The sequence below is a fragment of the Chaetomium fimeti genome, assembly GCF_033439085.1.
Source record: "Chaetomium fimeti strain CBS 168.71 chromosome Unknown B0H64scaffold_2, whole genome shotgun sequence".
NCBI lineage: Eukaryota > Fungi > Ascomycota > Sordariomycetes > Sordariales > Chaetomiaceae > Chaetomium > Chaetomium fimeti.
In genome coordinates, this window is record NW_026944330.1 from 1,527,777 (window position 1) to 1,541,356 (window position 13,580).

Consider the following 13,580-nt stretch of genomic DNA (forward strand, 5'->3'; position numbering starts at 1 on the left):
GGCTTGAAAGTTGTCCTTCAGGTTGGGCTTCATGACCTGGCTCCTTGCCTTGGTCCCGTCCTTGTTTTAAATGCTTGAGATTTCTGCTTTCTTCAGCCTGTCATCAACAGATCTCATCCTCAATCGGCTGGCCTTACTGTGTAATTCACGAGTCCTCAGGTTCAGGTTCAGGTTCCCCGCCCCCGCGCTGGCAGTGCCAACGATCCAACAGGCTCAGCCTTACAAGCCGCTCATTAATTTTTGATCGGCCCGCCGTGTGCAGGCAGGGAAAGCCATCTCAGCCACAGACCCCGCTGGGACTCGACAGCTCCTTTGATGGGACCGGCTACACGTTTCCCGAGCAAGCACTGCGAGCCGCGCCCACACCGACCAGCGACCGCCCCTCTTCGACGAGCGGCGAACCCACTCGCTGCAACCTGAAGTCCTACCCCAGCACCCAGTCGGCAGGACAGCTAATTTTCCCCTCCCTTCCCGATCCAGCTGTTCCAGTTCTTTCTTGGGCTGCCCAGCCTGCCGCCGCCCACAGCCTCCCCTCGGTCTTACCCCCCCTTCCTGACCCGACCGCTCTCCCTTTAATACCCCGATTTTCACCTGGCCTTTCCCTTATGAGTTCTTTGAACTCTCGCCTGAAAGGCTTTGGTTTCAAACGGAAATCGAGCGCCGCGAGCCAGCCCCAGGGGACTGCCAGTCCCAACCCCAGTCTTCTGCAGAGCCCGACCCCGCCCCCGGGTCCTCCTCAAATACCGCCCTTGTTCCCCTCGCGCCCGGGTCTCGTCCCGTCGAGTGCATCCGACCCGTCTCTGACGAGCCTCCAAATGAATCATCCAGGTGCTGGTCCGCGACCGCCTAGCTACTCAGCAAACTACCCGCCTGGCCCTCCTGGCCCCATCGGCCGCACCAGCCCGCTCGCAAACCAAGGTCCAACCCGTACCCCACCGTCGCAAATGATTGGAGGTCCTCCCCCCATCAACACCGGGGCCCCTCCGGTCGCCGGGTATCCACCCCCCGTCATGGGAGGCGGCCCTCCGCCGGTCCCTGGCGGTCCTCCGGGATATGCTGGCCCTACTGGCTACCCGCCGCCGGCGCCGCCGCAACAACCCCTCGCTCCTTACGGCCGCAATACCGCCGCCGAGGTTGAGGGTAACAGCCGGAGCAAGGCCCAGTTGATTGTCGGCATTGATTTTGTGAGCAAAGCCATCTTTCCCTTCTAAGCCTTTGGCCTTGCATCAGAAGCAGCATCATATTCTAACCTCCGCTGTTGTCGTAGGGTACCACCTTCTCCGGCGTTGCCTTTGCCTTCGCGACAAACAACGAAGCCAAGGAAGACATTATTACCGAGTGGCCCGGTGCCGGCTCATACACAAAGCAAAAGGTGAGTGCGCGGCGGTCGACGTCCCTCCACACGACCGCGCAGTGCTGACGCAGTGCTCCACCCTAGATCCCGACCGTGCTCTACTATGACCAATACCAGAAAGTCGTTGGCTGGGGCCCCGATATTGCCGATGCCCTCGCCCCGACTGGCTACCCCAAGCCGGGTGTGCAAAAGGTGGAATGGTTCAAGCTCCAGTTGATGCTGTCGGGCAACACTTACATCGATCCCATCAACCTCCCACCCCTCCCGCCCGGCAAGTCGGAGATTGACGTGGCGGCCGACTACCTCTTCAAGCTGCGCCAGGCGATGCGGGCGGCTCTCCAGAAGACGCTAGGCGAGGTTTTCAACCGAGAGGAGAGGAATATCCGATACTACCTGACTGTGCCGGCCATTTGGAACGATGCTGGCAAGGCCGCCACCAGAGCCGCTGCCATCCAAGCCGGTTTCCTCCGCGACGAGAACGACAACCGCCTGACGCTAGTCAGCGAGCCCGAAGCCGCCGCCCTTTTCTGTTCCAAGACCGGTCTCCTGAACCTGAAGGTGCACGATGCCGTGCTCATCGTTGATTGCGGTGGTGGTACAGTCGATTTGATCGCATACGAAGTCGAGGACGAGAACCCTTTCACCGTCGCCGAATGCACAGCTGGTTCCGGTGACTCGTGCGGTTCGACTGCTCTGAACCGGAACTTCAGCAACATCCTGCGGACCAAGATCCGGAAGATGAAGTTGCCCGACGGCTCCAAGACGGCCGGTCGTGTGTATGCCAAGTGCATCATGGACTTCGAGAACCGGATCAAGGCCGACTTCCGGAATAACGGTCAGAAGTGGGCTGTGGATGTTGGTATCGAGGCCGAGTTCCCCGAGGCCGGGATTGAAGAAGGATACATGACCTTCACGAACGAGGAGATCCTGCAGTGCTTCGAGCCCGTCGTCAACCGTATCCTGGAGCTCGTCCGGAACCAGATCATCGCGATCCAGGCACAGAACCGGACCCTCCAAAACATCCTCGTCGTCGGCGGTTTCGGCGCATCAGAATACCTCTTCCAGCAAATTAAGCTTCACGTCCCGCCGCAGTTCCAGTCCAAGGTCGTACGTCCTATGGACTCGGTCGCTGCCATTGTCAAGGGTGCCGTCACTGCCGGCATTACCGAGAGAGTCATCACGCACCGTGTCGCTCGTCGCCACTACCTCATGGCCACGCTGCAACCCTTCAAGGAGGGCTACCACCCCGAGGCGTACCGCGTTCCCTCGCTCGACGGCAAGGACCGGTGCAAGTTCACTCGCCAGATTTTCGTCCAGAAGGGGCAAAAGGTCAAGATCGGTGAACCGGTCAAGGTCTCCTTTTTCCGGCAGGTCGCCCCCGGTGCCACCCTCATGTACGAGGATATTCTGTACGCTTGCGACGACGACGTTTGCCCAGAGTACACCAAGGATCCGAGTAAGTTCTCGCCCATCTGACTTGACTAAACTTGTCACTAACAAACCCAACAGGAATCAAGGAAGTTGTCACGCTCACATCAGACCTCTCGCGCAAGAACCTCGAGAAGGACTTTGAGCGGATGGACACGCCCCAAGGCACGTTCTACCGTGTATACTTCGATATTTATCTCACGCTGGATGGTTCCGAGTTCAGCGCCGAGCTCGTCTGCCAGGGCGAGGTTATGGGCCGGTGCAGGGCGCGGTTCAGGTAAACATGCAGGCGGGCGCGTCGGACGGGAGTTACTGCTTTTTATTTCGCACCGCATCGGATCTCCACAGTGATACCTCTTGAAGTAAAATGGGCGTGTTTCGCATAGCAGGAAATGTGCGGCTCATACATATAGCGCCATGCCGAGTTCGGTTGGAGGGTTCCCCGTTGTTCGGCCTTAAGCGACCTTGGATGGAGATGGGGGGAAGGAAAAGGGGAGGTTAATTTTTTACGAACGGAGGGAAACTAGAGAAACGGGGCCAACACCAACTATCCTGTATTGGGCTCGTGGATTCAGGCAGCACAGCTCCCATCGCGGGAGAGGGAAGGCAAACGGCCTCTTGAAAGTGTTACATGGATAGATCTAGTTCGTTGAATTGACGCAGTTGACGCCATTTTCGTTTCTTGGCCCTGAACCACAAAAGCCATCTCTTCCCTTTACCGTTCTAGGAAGTGCAGATGACGTTCCCGTTCATCCCATCGAAAAAAGCAGGGACCTGCAGCCCTCCCCTCGTTCCGTCCCAAGTTTTCAGGACCGGTCATGGTTTGGGACGGGAACTAATCGTTCCTGCGTCGCTGTCTGCAAGTCTCCAGCCAATGTTGTTCCGGTGCCCCCCTCCCGAATTAGTCGTCGGGGAAGGAACCTGAACGGTAAATGGCAACTCAATCCGGATGTCCTGACACCTCCGCGCCTTCCATTGTTGGGAAGGAGATACTCGAACTTGAGATAGATCAAAAGCCTGCGAAGGACGGCCAAAATGGCTTCACTGTTTACTCCTGTTCTTCTTCACGACGAACCGCAGCTTGTCGATCTCCTAGTTCCCTGACTCAACCTCATTATTTTGATATATCTTTGTTTCCACCGGTCTTCTCAGCTCTGGATATTGAACGTCGAGCTTTACAATCACCTTTTCCTAAGCAGTCCTGAATCATTTTCGACGCAGTACTTAGCTACCATTCGAGCGTGGCGGAATTTCCCCGAACGCCCCGGCATCCCATGAGTATGCCGCAACTCAGGCGGTGTAGGGAGTTACACGGCAACCCGAAGTCGGCATGCCGTAACAAGAACAAGGCACGTCGATATCTGGTCGGCAAGTTTACCAAGGCCCTTGCTTTTTCCCTATCACTTTTCAATGGACGAGCCGCCGCCTTCCACTTCGCCCCAAGTGACGTCCCCGTGAACTCAACGACTAATGTTACGACGGTCGACCCGCAAAATGACAGCACCCCGATCCAGTTGACGGTTGTAAACAGCTGTGGGGAGTCGATATGGCCGGGCATCGTAACTCAGAACGGCATTGCGCCCGCAGCCGGTGGTTATAAGTTGACGCCGGGCACTAGCAGAATGATGTTCGTCAGCGCAGACTGGGCAGGGCGGATATGGGGGAGGACAAACTGCTCGTTCAACAGCGACGGCAGCGGGCCGAGCACCTTCAACGGTGTAAACGGGCATGGGGCCGCCTGTTTGACCGGGGACTGCCTCGGGAAACTGAACTACGAATTCGCCGTAAGTTTCTCCTGAAGTAAACACACCCCTTGGTAGAGCTGACCCAGCCTCTCAGGGCCAAGTCCCCACCACCCTCGCCGAATTCACCCTCCAAGGCGGCGATGCCAACGACCAAACGTTCTACGACATCTCCCTCGTCGACGGCTACAACCTCCCACTCGCCATCATCTACCACCCAGCCCCAAACACAACCTGGATCCCGCCCAACCTGACCAACTGTGCCTGCATCGCCTCAGCGGGTTACCTGACCCCCTCATCCTCAACATCCATCCACCCCTCTCCGGACCCCGCCGCCCTCAACACCAACAACACCTACCCAATGCCGTACGAGCCGCTCCAGACCAACAGCACAATCCAGACCTGGTGCCCCCTGTACCTCCAACAATCCCCGCCGCACAACAAACCCGAAGAAGAGGAACCACAAGAACCAATCGAACCAGGCACATCCCCATCCCCAAACAGCACCACCACCACCACCACCACTACCCCACCCCCAACCTTCCACCCTTGCCTCTCCCCCTGCAGCGCCACGCGCGACCCAGCCGCCTGCTGCACGGGCCCTTACAGCACACCAGAGACGTGCTCCCCAACCCTGTACGCGCGGCGCGCCAAGCGTGTCTGCCCGGACGCCTACAGCTTCGCCTACGACGACCGCGCCAGCACCTTTGTCGTGCCCGCCGGCGGCGGCTGGGAGGTGCGTTTCTGCCCGCGCGGGCGGAGTACGGATATCTTGCGTGCGTTTGGGGACGAGGTGAGGGCGGTTGGGGCGGGGAGGGGGTTGAGTGAGGAGGGGTGGGGGAGGGTAAGGGATTGGGGGTATGTGGAGAGGAGGTGGAGGAGTGGAGGGGGGTTGGGGAGGGGGAGGGGTGGTGCTGGTCCTGGTGGTGGTGCATTGGGTTGGGGGTGGGTTGTGGTGGGTGTGGTTGGGGCGGTGGTGGGTTTGGTGTGTTGATTCCTGACCTCTCTCTAGACTCAAGGGGGGTTGTTGGCTGGGGGGTGGATATCGTGTATAGACCTAGAAGTAGACCTAGATTTCCTAGAAAGTGAATCACTTTGTTATCCCTCTTCATTTACCGACTGGGAAAGAGGTTGGCCGCATGTTTCCAAGACGGTGGTAGGAGAGCACTCAGCTGTCTGAACCAAGCAAAGTCTATTCGCCTCCGACGGCCGTAGAATGGGCACCCATCCAGTGTCCCAGCGCTAAAATCACTGATATCACGCCTATCCAGCCAGCAGCAACCCCAGAATGCACCCCTCACCTCACCCCCTCTTCGCCTTCCTCCGGCGCTCCCACTCCGCCCTCTCCTCATCATCGCTCCCACTAAACTCGGCGTCGTCATCATCCTCCTCCTCTTGCCTCCCAGCCGCCGCAGACGACGACGCCGCCGCCGCCGCGGCCACCAGCCCCTTCCCCCCCTTGACCTCGTCGGCACTGACAAAATCCCCCGCGTTCAGCGCGGCGTACTCGTGCTTGCGGATCACCTCGCGCAGCCCCTCGTTGCGCGGGTCGACCAGCTGCAGGGGGGTCAGACCACCACGGTTCTTGAGGCGCGGGTTCGACCCGGCCTCGAGCATCATCTCGACGAGGGCGTTGCCGAACTCGCGCTGCGCCGCGGGCTCCCCGTTGATCCACCGCACCGCCGCGTGCAGCGGCGTGTCGCCGTCGGCCCGGCTCACAGGGTCGCACTCGAACCCGGGCTGGTCCAGCAGCATGTCGATGATCTCGTAGTTGCCCTGCGCGGCGGCTTCGTGGTACAGGTGGTTGCCGAGCACGGTCGTGGTTTTGTTGAGCGCCGCGGCGATCGCGTCGTCGTCGTCGCGCAGTGGCGGGGTCGAGAGGATCTCGCTGAGGAGCTCCGTGTTGTTGCGCCGGCAGGCTTCGATCAGCAGCTCGCTTGTCGAGGCGCCCTGGAGCCGGGGGAGGTTGGGTTAGTGGGTTGGGGTTATTGGGTCGGTGGGGGTTGGGCAGGGCGAACCTCGTGTTCTTCTTCCTTTGCTCGGTTGGCCATTGTGAGGGTTTGGATTGTGTTTCGGTTGGTGGTCTCGAGGGGCGGAAGGTGACCGATCGAGGGGAGAAGCTCGAAGCTGTCGTGTGAGAGGGTTGGGAAGAGATAGATGCGATTTAACTCTGGTGGTTTTCCGTGTTTGATAATCGGCGCCGGATCACAGCCACAACCGCGCGGCTACTTCAACTATCGGTCTTAGTCTTTGGTTTGGTGTGTCTGGGTGTCAGAGCGGCAGCCTCTTAGGAGGTGGCAGTGTGCCGGTTGGTTGGGACCCCACCAAACGCCGGGCTGATCGGGGCCCACCCCATGGCGGGGCTGAGATCAGCGCGTGTCTTACCTGGTGTGCACCAATATTATGTGCAAGTACATAGGTAGTTAGAGAAAACAGATCCTTGGCAAGGCTATTCCAGGTAATAAATTTGCCCTCTTTTTTATTCAAAGATTTACCAGCACATTGAGGGAGTGTACAGTATGTAATATGCACGGCAAGTCGAGCGTTGTGAAGAATGAAGGGTTAGGGTTAATTAGAGTTCCTCGGCCCCCCACCGCTGCAGTGAGTCCCACATTAAAGATTTACAAGGCGTTCGTCCGTCTGTCATCCGAAAGTGACTGATAACCACGGGATCGAGACGCGGAACGGTACACCAACGTCTCTACTGAAGGCCTTTTCTTTTTTGCCACTACAGCAGCATCCTCCGACCTACAATTAGAGACAGCAGTCTGTTTACAACAAATATTGTGCCGGATAGGTCATCGACTCCCGCGTGAAGATCTCATCGCGGGGCAGCTCAATCTTCACTCAACCCTTCAAGTACCTTAACTGAACTGAACATCTCGACCTTTCCCTCCACCGAACTCAATCAAGATGCCCATTCTCTGTCAGCCCTCCCCAACCCCAATCACCCCACCATCACGCTGACACTCCATCCAGTCTGCCCCTACTGCGCCAACCTGCTCATCCTCTCGCGGATGGACACGGGCGGCAACCGGCTGGAATGCCGCACCTGCCCCTACCAACACGCCATCGAGATGCCCATTTACTCGCGCAAGAACTTCCCACGCAAGGAGAAGGAGGACGTGTTTGGCGGACCAGGGGCGTGGGATAACGCGCAAAAGGGAAGGGTGCAGTGTCCAACGGCGGACTGTAACGGCGACGAGGCGGCCTTCTTCCAGGTGCAGATTCGCAGTGCGGATGAGCCGATGACTACGTTTTATAAGGTCAGTTCCCTTCCTTTCCGGGTGGCTGATGGAGTACTGGGCTAATGAGAAATAGTGTATGACCTGTGGGCATCGGTGGAGAGAAAATTGATGGAAAATGGTGTTGGTTGTCGGCGGCTGGGTGGGGCAACGTCACAAGAGCATTGCGCGGCGTTCTGGGTTTGGGTACTTTTGTTTCTTCTTTAAGGGTGTGCTCAACTAAGTAGGCAATATGCATGTCGATGATTTTGGACCCTTGGATCCTTGCGGGCCACGTCCTTTATGTCTAGTCTCTGACCGCCGACGTGTTCTCTTACTCTCCTCTGCCCCTAAGGGCGAAGTGCCGTTGCAGGTTGGAGGCTGCTGCTCAGCATTGTGGTCGTGGGAATGTACTGCTGTACGGCCATCTCCCTCTCCTGCTAAGCGTAAACCACTTCGCAGGTGACGCGACACAAAACTTCGGCTCGGGTGTCTCCTAATCTGTCCATCTAGTACCGAACAGGAAGCCGCATCAGCCTTCACGATGCCATTCCACCGCCGTCTTCATCCCTTCCATGATCAGGGCTTGCGCGAGATCCGGGCTGATGATGTCTTGCCGGAACTTCTCCTGTTGCAGGAGCTCGAGCATCTTGAGAGTCGCGGTCGGAAATGTGAGGTACTTCAGGTACGGAGGGCGTGTCCAGTACTGCAGATAATCGAGGTACGCGACGAAGGAGGGGTTCGCCAGGAACTTGCGGGATGCGAGGTAGTTGAGATATTGCGGGTTCGCCAGCGACTGGACAAACTATTGACACGTCAGCTTCCTGGGGGCTCGAGGTGAAGCGAAGTGGCAAAGCACACCTCGAGTTCGAGTTCGAACCTCGAATGCCCGCCGTGCTTTGGCTCATTTGCGCCGTTCTCGGGCTCGGGAGGGGGGTCCAGGGCTGCACTATCCACCGACATAGGTCCGGATTCCATTGTGAATGGGTGACCGCGTTGTATTAATGGAGTGCGAATTGAAGCCTGCCTGGTTTGCAAGTTGCGGAAGGTCAAAGAAGTGCCCTGACGATGATGCGCATGGTGGAAGCAAGACCCATGTGGTGCTTCCTGGTGGGGTCAGGTTACAGCGCCATGGAAGTTACAGCGGGTCGGACAGTGGAACCAAATCACTCCACACGGCCTGCAGGAACGCCACGCCCAGAACGGAACTTCAACATGTGAACAGCTGGAGGACAACATTTCAACTTCACTTTACGAGTACACAGTAGTATTCAACGGCGACCAGGTACTCGACACGCACACTCATTTTCACTTCTTGATTACCAGTACTTCAGGCATATTTAAACGTCAGAACTCCATACCCGGTCCCTGAGCAATTGGGCCTGTGTAATTACTGCCATTGCTGGGTATTCGGTTCATCCCTTCCCGTTTACAGATTACACCTCTTGAACAGGATCAACTTGACCACCGGGCAAAGGTGCCCAAGATATCTGAGGATGTCTTCAGAGGACAACCTCCAAAACGTGGCTGACGTACTCCCGCCGTCGCCGCCTGTGTTCGCCTTTGCGAGACTCCTGGAACCCCAATACCTCTTCATCGTCTTCAGCGCACTCGGCATTATCTGGCTTGGCGCCCATGGCTCGCTCCGTCGACCACCCTCAGCGGCGCCGGCAAAACCGAAGAATGGAGAGAAGAAGCGGGAGGAGGAAAAGTTCACGGAAGGGCTCGTCGCATCAGATGTCATCCGGTTCCCTCTCATGCTCGCCGCCGTCCTGATTGGACTCTACTACCTCATCAATTGGCTACAGGACCCGGCCATTCTGAACAAGGGACTCCGGCTTTACATGTCCATCATGTCTCTCGCTGGATTGAGTGCCCTCGCGGGCGATGTTTTGGACAATTTAACGAGCCTGGTCTTCCCGACTGCGTGGGCCGATAGCAAGGGGCAGGTTCACCACATCGACCCTGACCGATGCTGTCAGTATGTGATCGACAAGGAGACTGGCAACCAAACCGTCATCAAGGAGAAGACGACCCCCCTGGCCGGCTTTTTCTCCAGCTTGGTATTGTCACCATTTTCGAGGTGGTTTATCTGGGAGCTACGTAACCTGTCCACTGAGGAATGGACGGTGCGGCTTGTTGTATACAACAAACTCCTGGTTAAGATTGAACTCCGGCTCAACGATGTTCTCCGGTTCGCCATCGCCGGAGGGGTTTCTGTGGCGTACCATCTGCTCGGGTGGGATGCACTTTCCAACCTGCTCAGCATGGCTTTGTGCTACTTCTCCTTCATGATGATCTCACCCACATCTTTTACCATCGGTAGCATGGTTCTCGCCAGCCTCTTCGTCTACGACGTTGTCATGGTCTTCTACACGTACGCCCCCTCCCCACCCGCCATCTACCCACGCTAACTCCTCTATTTTAGCCCCTTCATGATCGCAGTCGCTAAGAGCATCGACGCCCCCATCAAGCTGGTCTTCACCAGCGCGAAAGGCGCCAGCATGCTCGGGCTAGGCGACATCGTGGTCCCAGGCATGCTAATGGCACTAGCACTACGCTTCGACCTGTTCCAGCACTACCAGCGGCAGACCACGCTCGAGCCGGTAGAGCTAGCGACCGAGACCACGACAGAAACCAACACAACGACTACCACCACCACCACCACGCAGCACCGCCGCGTCAAGGCCACCTACGTCGACACGCGCGGCCAGTGGGGCAACCGCTTCTGGACGACGCCGCTCGGCCGCCTCTCGCCCGTGCGCGACGCCACCGACGCCATCGCCGCCACCGCGTTCCCCAAGCCCTACTTCTACGCCTCCGTCGCCGGCTACGCCGTCGGGATGTTTGTTACGCTGACGGTTATGCTCGTCTTCAACCACGGCCAGCCGGCGCTGCTGTATCTGGTTCCCGGCGTCACGGGGTCGTTGTGGTTGACGGGGCTGGTGAGGGGGGAGATCAAGGATATGTGGGGGTACACGGAGGACGGGAGCCTGGATACTGAGGATGTGGTGGTTGAGGTGGATAGGGAGGGGAGGGTGGTGAAGGAGAGCGCGGGGAAGAGGAGGGATGAGGTTGGTGAGGAGGGGGATAAGGAGGAGGAGGGGGGTAAGGGGGAGAGCGGGGACGAGAAGAAGGGCGGGGACGAGAAGAAGGGGGAGGCGGACAAGGGAGACAAACTTGAGGCGGAAATCGAAGGGATCAGGAACAATTTAGGGCCTGGGAAACATGAGTTGTTTCTGCTGTCGGTAACCGCACCGCGGGCGGTCATGACGGTGACTTAGGGGCACGGCCGTGATGGGTGTCTAATACTCTGGAACTACTACGTAGTTTTGGTAAATCCGTCAGCCAGATTCTGTCGTTGTTATCGTTATGGGAATCGGGTAGAACAAAGAGAGCGAGTTGCATTTGAGAACATATGGTTAGAGAAAATAACCAAACGCACCACCCATGATATCCCAACCCCTAACGATTAGACAACAACAAACCTGCAATAGTCATGCGGTGCTCCTGCTGGCTTGAGAGAAAAGAGATTTCGAAGAAGGTGCATAGGGGGTTGAGCGAAACATGACGAAATCCCCGGTGGACTTCAACCCTATGACCCACGGAAACGACATTGAACGATGGGAGGACGACTTCTCACAGAAGTATCGTTAGTAAGCGGGGCGAGGGTGGAAAAGAACAACTCCAGAAACTGTCAGATTCTGGAATTTATTATTAGAAGGATTTGGCAAGTTGCTACTGGGTTGCACTGCATGAAGCGTCTCCTCCTGCACGAACGATAACTAGCCGACCCCGATCAGCCTCAGTTCGGCTGACTCCCTCACACTCCGAGTCCCACACCCGACCTCAACCTCACCCCGTTTGATGCTGTTTGATGAGGATGCCGCCAAACCCCACAGCGCCCGACACACCTCACCATCAGATGACCTTTTTGGATAAGCAAAAACAATAAAACCGGTCTTCAAAACATAGATGCACAGATAAGCCAAATTGCCAAAATGTCTCACGCAGCAGAAGAGAGCCCCGATAAGCCCGTCATCGCACAATGGATCCTCGATACCCGAACCTGGTATCCCGAAGTCACCCAGACCAAGCAACTCGAAACCCACGTGAGTACCTACATGTCAACCCCCCCCCCCCTTCCCAACCCCTGACCCCCTCACACACACACACACACACACCAAACCCCCCTTAACTCACACCCCAACTCACACGCCCCCTCCCCCTCAAAACAGGCCGCGCGCGCCTTCGCCCTCCTCCCGCCCGCCAACCGCGCCCCGATCCTGCGCTACCACCACGCGCGCGACGCCAAGATGGCCCTGGCCTCGGCCCTGCTCAAGCACTACGCCATCGCACGGCTAGCCCAAACACCCACGGCGGCGGCGACGACATGGTCCGAGACGGTGGCGACCGCCTTCACGCGCGACGCACGCACCAAGCCCGTGTACATCGACCCTGTGACTGGAAGGCAGCCGGTTGCGTTCAATGTCTCGCACCAGGCGGGGGTGGTGGCGATTGTGGCTGTGGCCGGGTATCCTGCTGATGTGGAAGGGGGGGTGGGGGTGGGGGTGGAGGTGGGTGTGGATGTGGTGTGTACGTCGGAGCGGCGGGCGCGCGACCATGCCATGCTGGCTGGCGAGGGGTGGGCGGCGTTTGTGGATATGCATGCCGATGTGCTCGCGCCGGGGGAGGTTGCGTATCTTAAGCATCGCGTTCTGGCGGGGCCGGCGACGGCGGAAGGGGTGTATGATGGGAAGCTGCGTTCTTTCTACACCCTGTGGGCGCTCCGCGAGGCTTACGTCAAGTTGACTGGTGATGCGCTGCTGGCGGACTGGTTGGGGGAGCTGGAGTTCCGTGGGTTTCAGCCGCCGAAGCCGACCGCGGGGTGGGATGTGCCTGCGAGGGAGGAGGAGGGGGAGGTGGTGAAGGACATAGAGATTTGGTTCCGGGGGAGGCGGGTCGAGGATGTGAATATGTGTCTGAGGTCGATAGGGGAGGATTACATGATTGCCACGGCCGTGAGGACGCCGGGGAGGAAGGAGGATGGGCTGGGGTGGGAGCTGGGGCCGTACGAAGTGCTGTCGTTAGAGCAGGTCCTGGAATTTGCGGAGGCCAGTGGATGATGTAGTGTGATGTTTGACTCATACTTCGGGAGCGTCATGTTCTCACACAATCTGCGACTACGATCTCTATCTCATGCACATTATTACACAGCTGGGAGAGAGTAGACGTAGGAGGCAAAATGAAACTACCATGGCCATAGTTGAATGCTTCAGTTAGAGACCGATTGTCTAAGCTGTCTTGGTAGCAAGGTAGGTGACTCCGAACATAGTCGAGAGTCCCATTCCCTTTACCCTGTGCCTGCTTTCCTCTTCTGGGAGTAGAGGCCATCATCTGGGTTGGTGACGCCCAAAATTGAACAATTCTTGCCATCCGAGCTCGCAACAACGAAGCCAGGACTACCCCTGGAGCAAAAGAATGGCAAAACATCCAACCCACAGCTCAATCGAGCAAAAGTATCATCCACATTCTCCTCCGGGAAGGCTCGAACTTCCAACCTCCTGATTAACAGTCAGACGCGCTAGCCAATTGCGCCACAGAGGATGAACAGGTTGAATGGATAGAGTTTTGGGTAGGATCCCTAGTTCAAGAGGACAGAGTGTGCTTGGGATTTCGGCTGCTCGGATCTGCGATTGCAGGTGCGGTGGGTCCCGGAGCTCGGTTGAAAGAAAGCTTTGCGGGAAGCGGACCTGGAGCTCAAACAACCTCAGCGAGCTCAGGGGAATCAAATACTGCGTATGGCAGGGATGAGCTGTTGAGAACTCGAGG

The 13,580-nt window shown here is 57.6% G+C and overlaps 7 protein-coding genes and 1 non-coding gene across 8 annotated transcripts; 5 read left to right on the forward strand and 3 right to left on the reverse strand.

The window, feature by feature from the left end:
• The first annotated feature begins 425 nt into the window (after positions 1-425).
• B0H64DRAFT_79521 (actin-like ATPase domain-containing protein) lies at positions 426-3,208 on the forward strand. The gene is made up of 4 exons (XM_062808771.1): positions 426-1,184; positions 1,268-1,372; positions 1,439-2,810; positions 2,864-3,208. Exons 1-4 carry the CDS (start codon positions 606-608, stop codon positions 3,061-3,063), a joined length of 2,256 nt encoding a protein of 751 aa, XP_062662130.1. The 5' UTR covers positions 426-605; the 3' UTR covers positions 3,064-3,208.
• A 411-nt stretch (positions 3,209-3,619) lies between these two features.
• B0H64DRAFT_454022 (thaumatin family-domain-containing protein) lies at positions 3,620-5,606 on the forward strand (the record flags this gene model as incomplete). Its single annotated transcript, XM_062807257.1, has 3 exons — positions 3,620-4,566; positions 4,622-5,368; positions 5,598-5,606. Exons 1-3 carry the CDS (start codon positions 4,057-4,059, stop codon positions 5,604-5,606), a joined length of 1,266 nt encoding a protein of 421 aa, XP_062662131.1. The 5' UTR covers positions 3,620-4,056.
• B0H64DRAFT_385686 (uncharacterized protein) lies at positions 5,484-6,874 on the reverse strand. Its single transcript, XM_062803094.1, has 2 exons — positions 6,543-6,874; positions 5,484-6,474 (listed from the first exon to the last, which is right to left on the reverse strand). The coding sequence occupies exons 1-2, from the start codon at positions 6,573-6,575 to the stop codon at positions 5,827-5,829; spliced, it is 681 nt and encodes a 226-aa protein (XP_062662132.1). The 5' UTR covers positions 6,576-6,874; the 3' UTR covers positions 5,484-5,826.
• A 146-nt stretch (positions 6,875-7,020) lies between these two features.
• On the forward strand, positions 7,021-7,951 carry B0H64DRAFT_354232 (uncharacterized protein). Its single transcript, XM_062801531.1, has 3 exons — positions 7,021-7,450; positions 7,504-7,790; positions 7,846-7,951. The coding sequence occupies exons 1-3, from the start codon at positions 7,438-7,440 to the stop codon at positions 7,879-7,881; spliced, it is 336 nt and encodes a 111-aa protein (XP_062662133.1). The 5' UTR covers positions 7,021-7,437; the 3' UTR covers positions 7,882-7,951.
• Positions 7,952-8,839, reverse strand: B0H64DRAFT_385689 (SOH1-domain-containing protein). The gene is made up of 2 exons (XM_062803095.1): positions 8,610-8,839; positions 7,952-8,553 (listed from the first exon to the last, which is right to left on the reverse strand). The coding sequence occupies exons 1-2, from the start codon at positions 8,724-8,726 to the stop codon at positions 8,281-8,283; spliced, it is 390 nt and encodes a 129-aa protein (XP_062662134.1). The 5' UTR covers positions 8,727-8,839; the 3' UTR covers positions 7,952-8,280.
• A 128-nt stretch (positions 8,840-8,967) lies between these two features.
• B0H64DRAFT_336082 (signal peptide peptidase-domain-containing protein) lies at positions 8,968-11,464 on the forward strand. The gene is made up of 2 exons (XM_062801142.1): positions 8,968-10,125; positions 10,177-11,464. The coding sequence occupies exons 1-2, from the start codon at positions 9,245-9,247 to the stop codon at positions 11,030-11,032; spliced, it is 1,737 nt and encodes a 578-aa protein (XP_062662135.1). The 5' UTR covers positions 8,968-9,244; the 3' UTR covers positions 11,033-11,464.
• On the forward strand, positions 11,465-13,015 carry B0H64DRAFT_471887 (uncharacterized protein). Its single transcript, XM_062807908.1, has 2 exons — positions 11,465-11,860; positions 11,987-13,015. The coding sequence occupies exons 1-2, from the start codon at positions 11,750-11,752 to the stop codon at positions 12,872-12,874; spliced, it is 999 nt and encodes a 332-aa protein (XP_062662136.1). The 5' UTR covers positions 11,465-11,749; the 3' UTR covers positions 12,875-13,015.
• A 266-nt stretch (positions 13,016-13,281) lies between these two features.
• On the reverse strand, positions 13,282-13,355 carry B0H64DRAFT_t40. The gene has a single exon. It is a non-coding gene; the product is annotated as a tRNA-Asn (tRNA).
• Between the last annotated feature and the right edge of the window lie 225 nt (positions 13,356-13,580).

Coding starts and splice junctions, on each gene's coding strand:
- B0H64DRAFT_79521 (XM_062808771.1), top strand. CDS start 606: ATGAGTTCTTTGAACTCTCGCCTGAAAGGCTTTGGTTTCAAACGGAAA. Junction 1,185..1,267: donor TGATTGTCGGCATTGATTTT/GTGAGCAAAGCC, acceptor CTGTTGTCGTAG/GGTACCACCTTCTCCGGCGT. Junction 2,811..2,863: donor AGAGTACACCAAGGATCCGA/GTAAGTTCTCGC, acceptor CAAACCCAACAG/GAATCAAGGAAGTTGTCACG.
- B0H64DRAFT_385686 (XM_062803094.1), bottom strand. CDS start 6,575: ATGGCCAACCGAGCAAAGGAAGAAGAACACGAG. Junction 6,475..6,542: donor CAAAGGAAGAAGAACACGAG/GTTCGCCCTGCC, acceptor CCCCGGCTCCAG/GGCGCCTCGACAAGCGAGCT.
- B0H64DRAFT_354232 (XM_062801531.1), top strand. Junction 7,791..7,845: donor CGATGACTACGTTTTATAAG/GTCAGTTCCCTT, acceptor AATGAGAAATAG/TGTATGACCTGTGGGCATCG.
- B0H64DRAFT_385689 (XM_062803095.1), bottom strand. CDS start 8,726: ATGGAATCCGGACCTATGTCGGTGGATAGTGCAGCCCTGGACCCCCCT. Junction 8,554..8,609: donor GGTTCGAACTCGAACTCGAG/GTGTGCTTTGCC, acceptor ACGTGTCAATAG/TTTGTCCAGTCGCTGGCGAA.
- B0H64DRAFT_336082 (XM_062801142.1), top strand. CDS start 9,245: ATGTCTTCAGAGGACAACCTCCAAAACGTGGCTGACGTACTCCCGCCG. Junction 10,126..10,176: donor GTTGTCATGGTCTTCTACAC/GTACGCCCCCTC, acceptor CCTCTATTTTAG/CCCCTTCATGATCGCAGTCG.
- B0H64DRAFT_471887 (XM_062807908.1), top strand. CDS start 11,750: ATGTCTCACGCAGCAGAAGAGAGCCCCGATAAGCCCGTCATCGCACAA. Junction 11,861..11,986: donor CCAAGCAACTCGAAACCCAC/GTGAGTACCTAC, acceptor CCCTCAAAACAG/GCCGCGCGCGCCTTCGCCCT.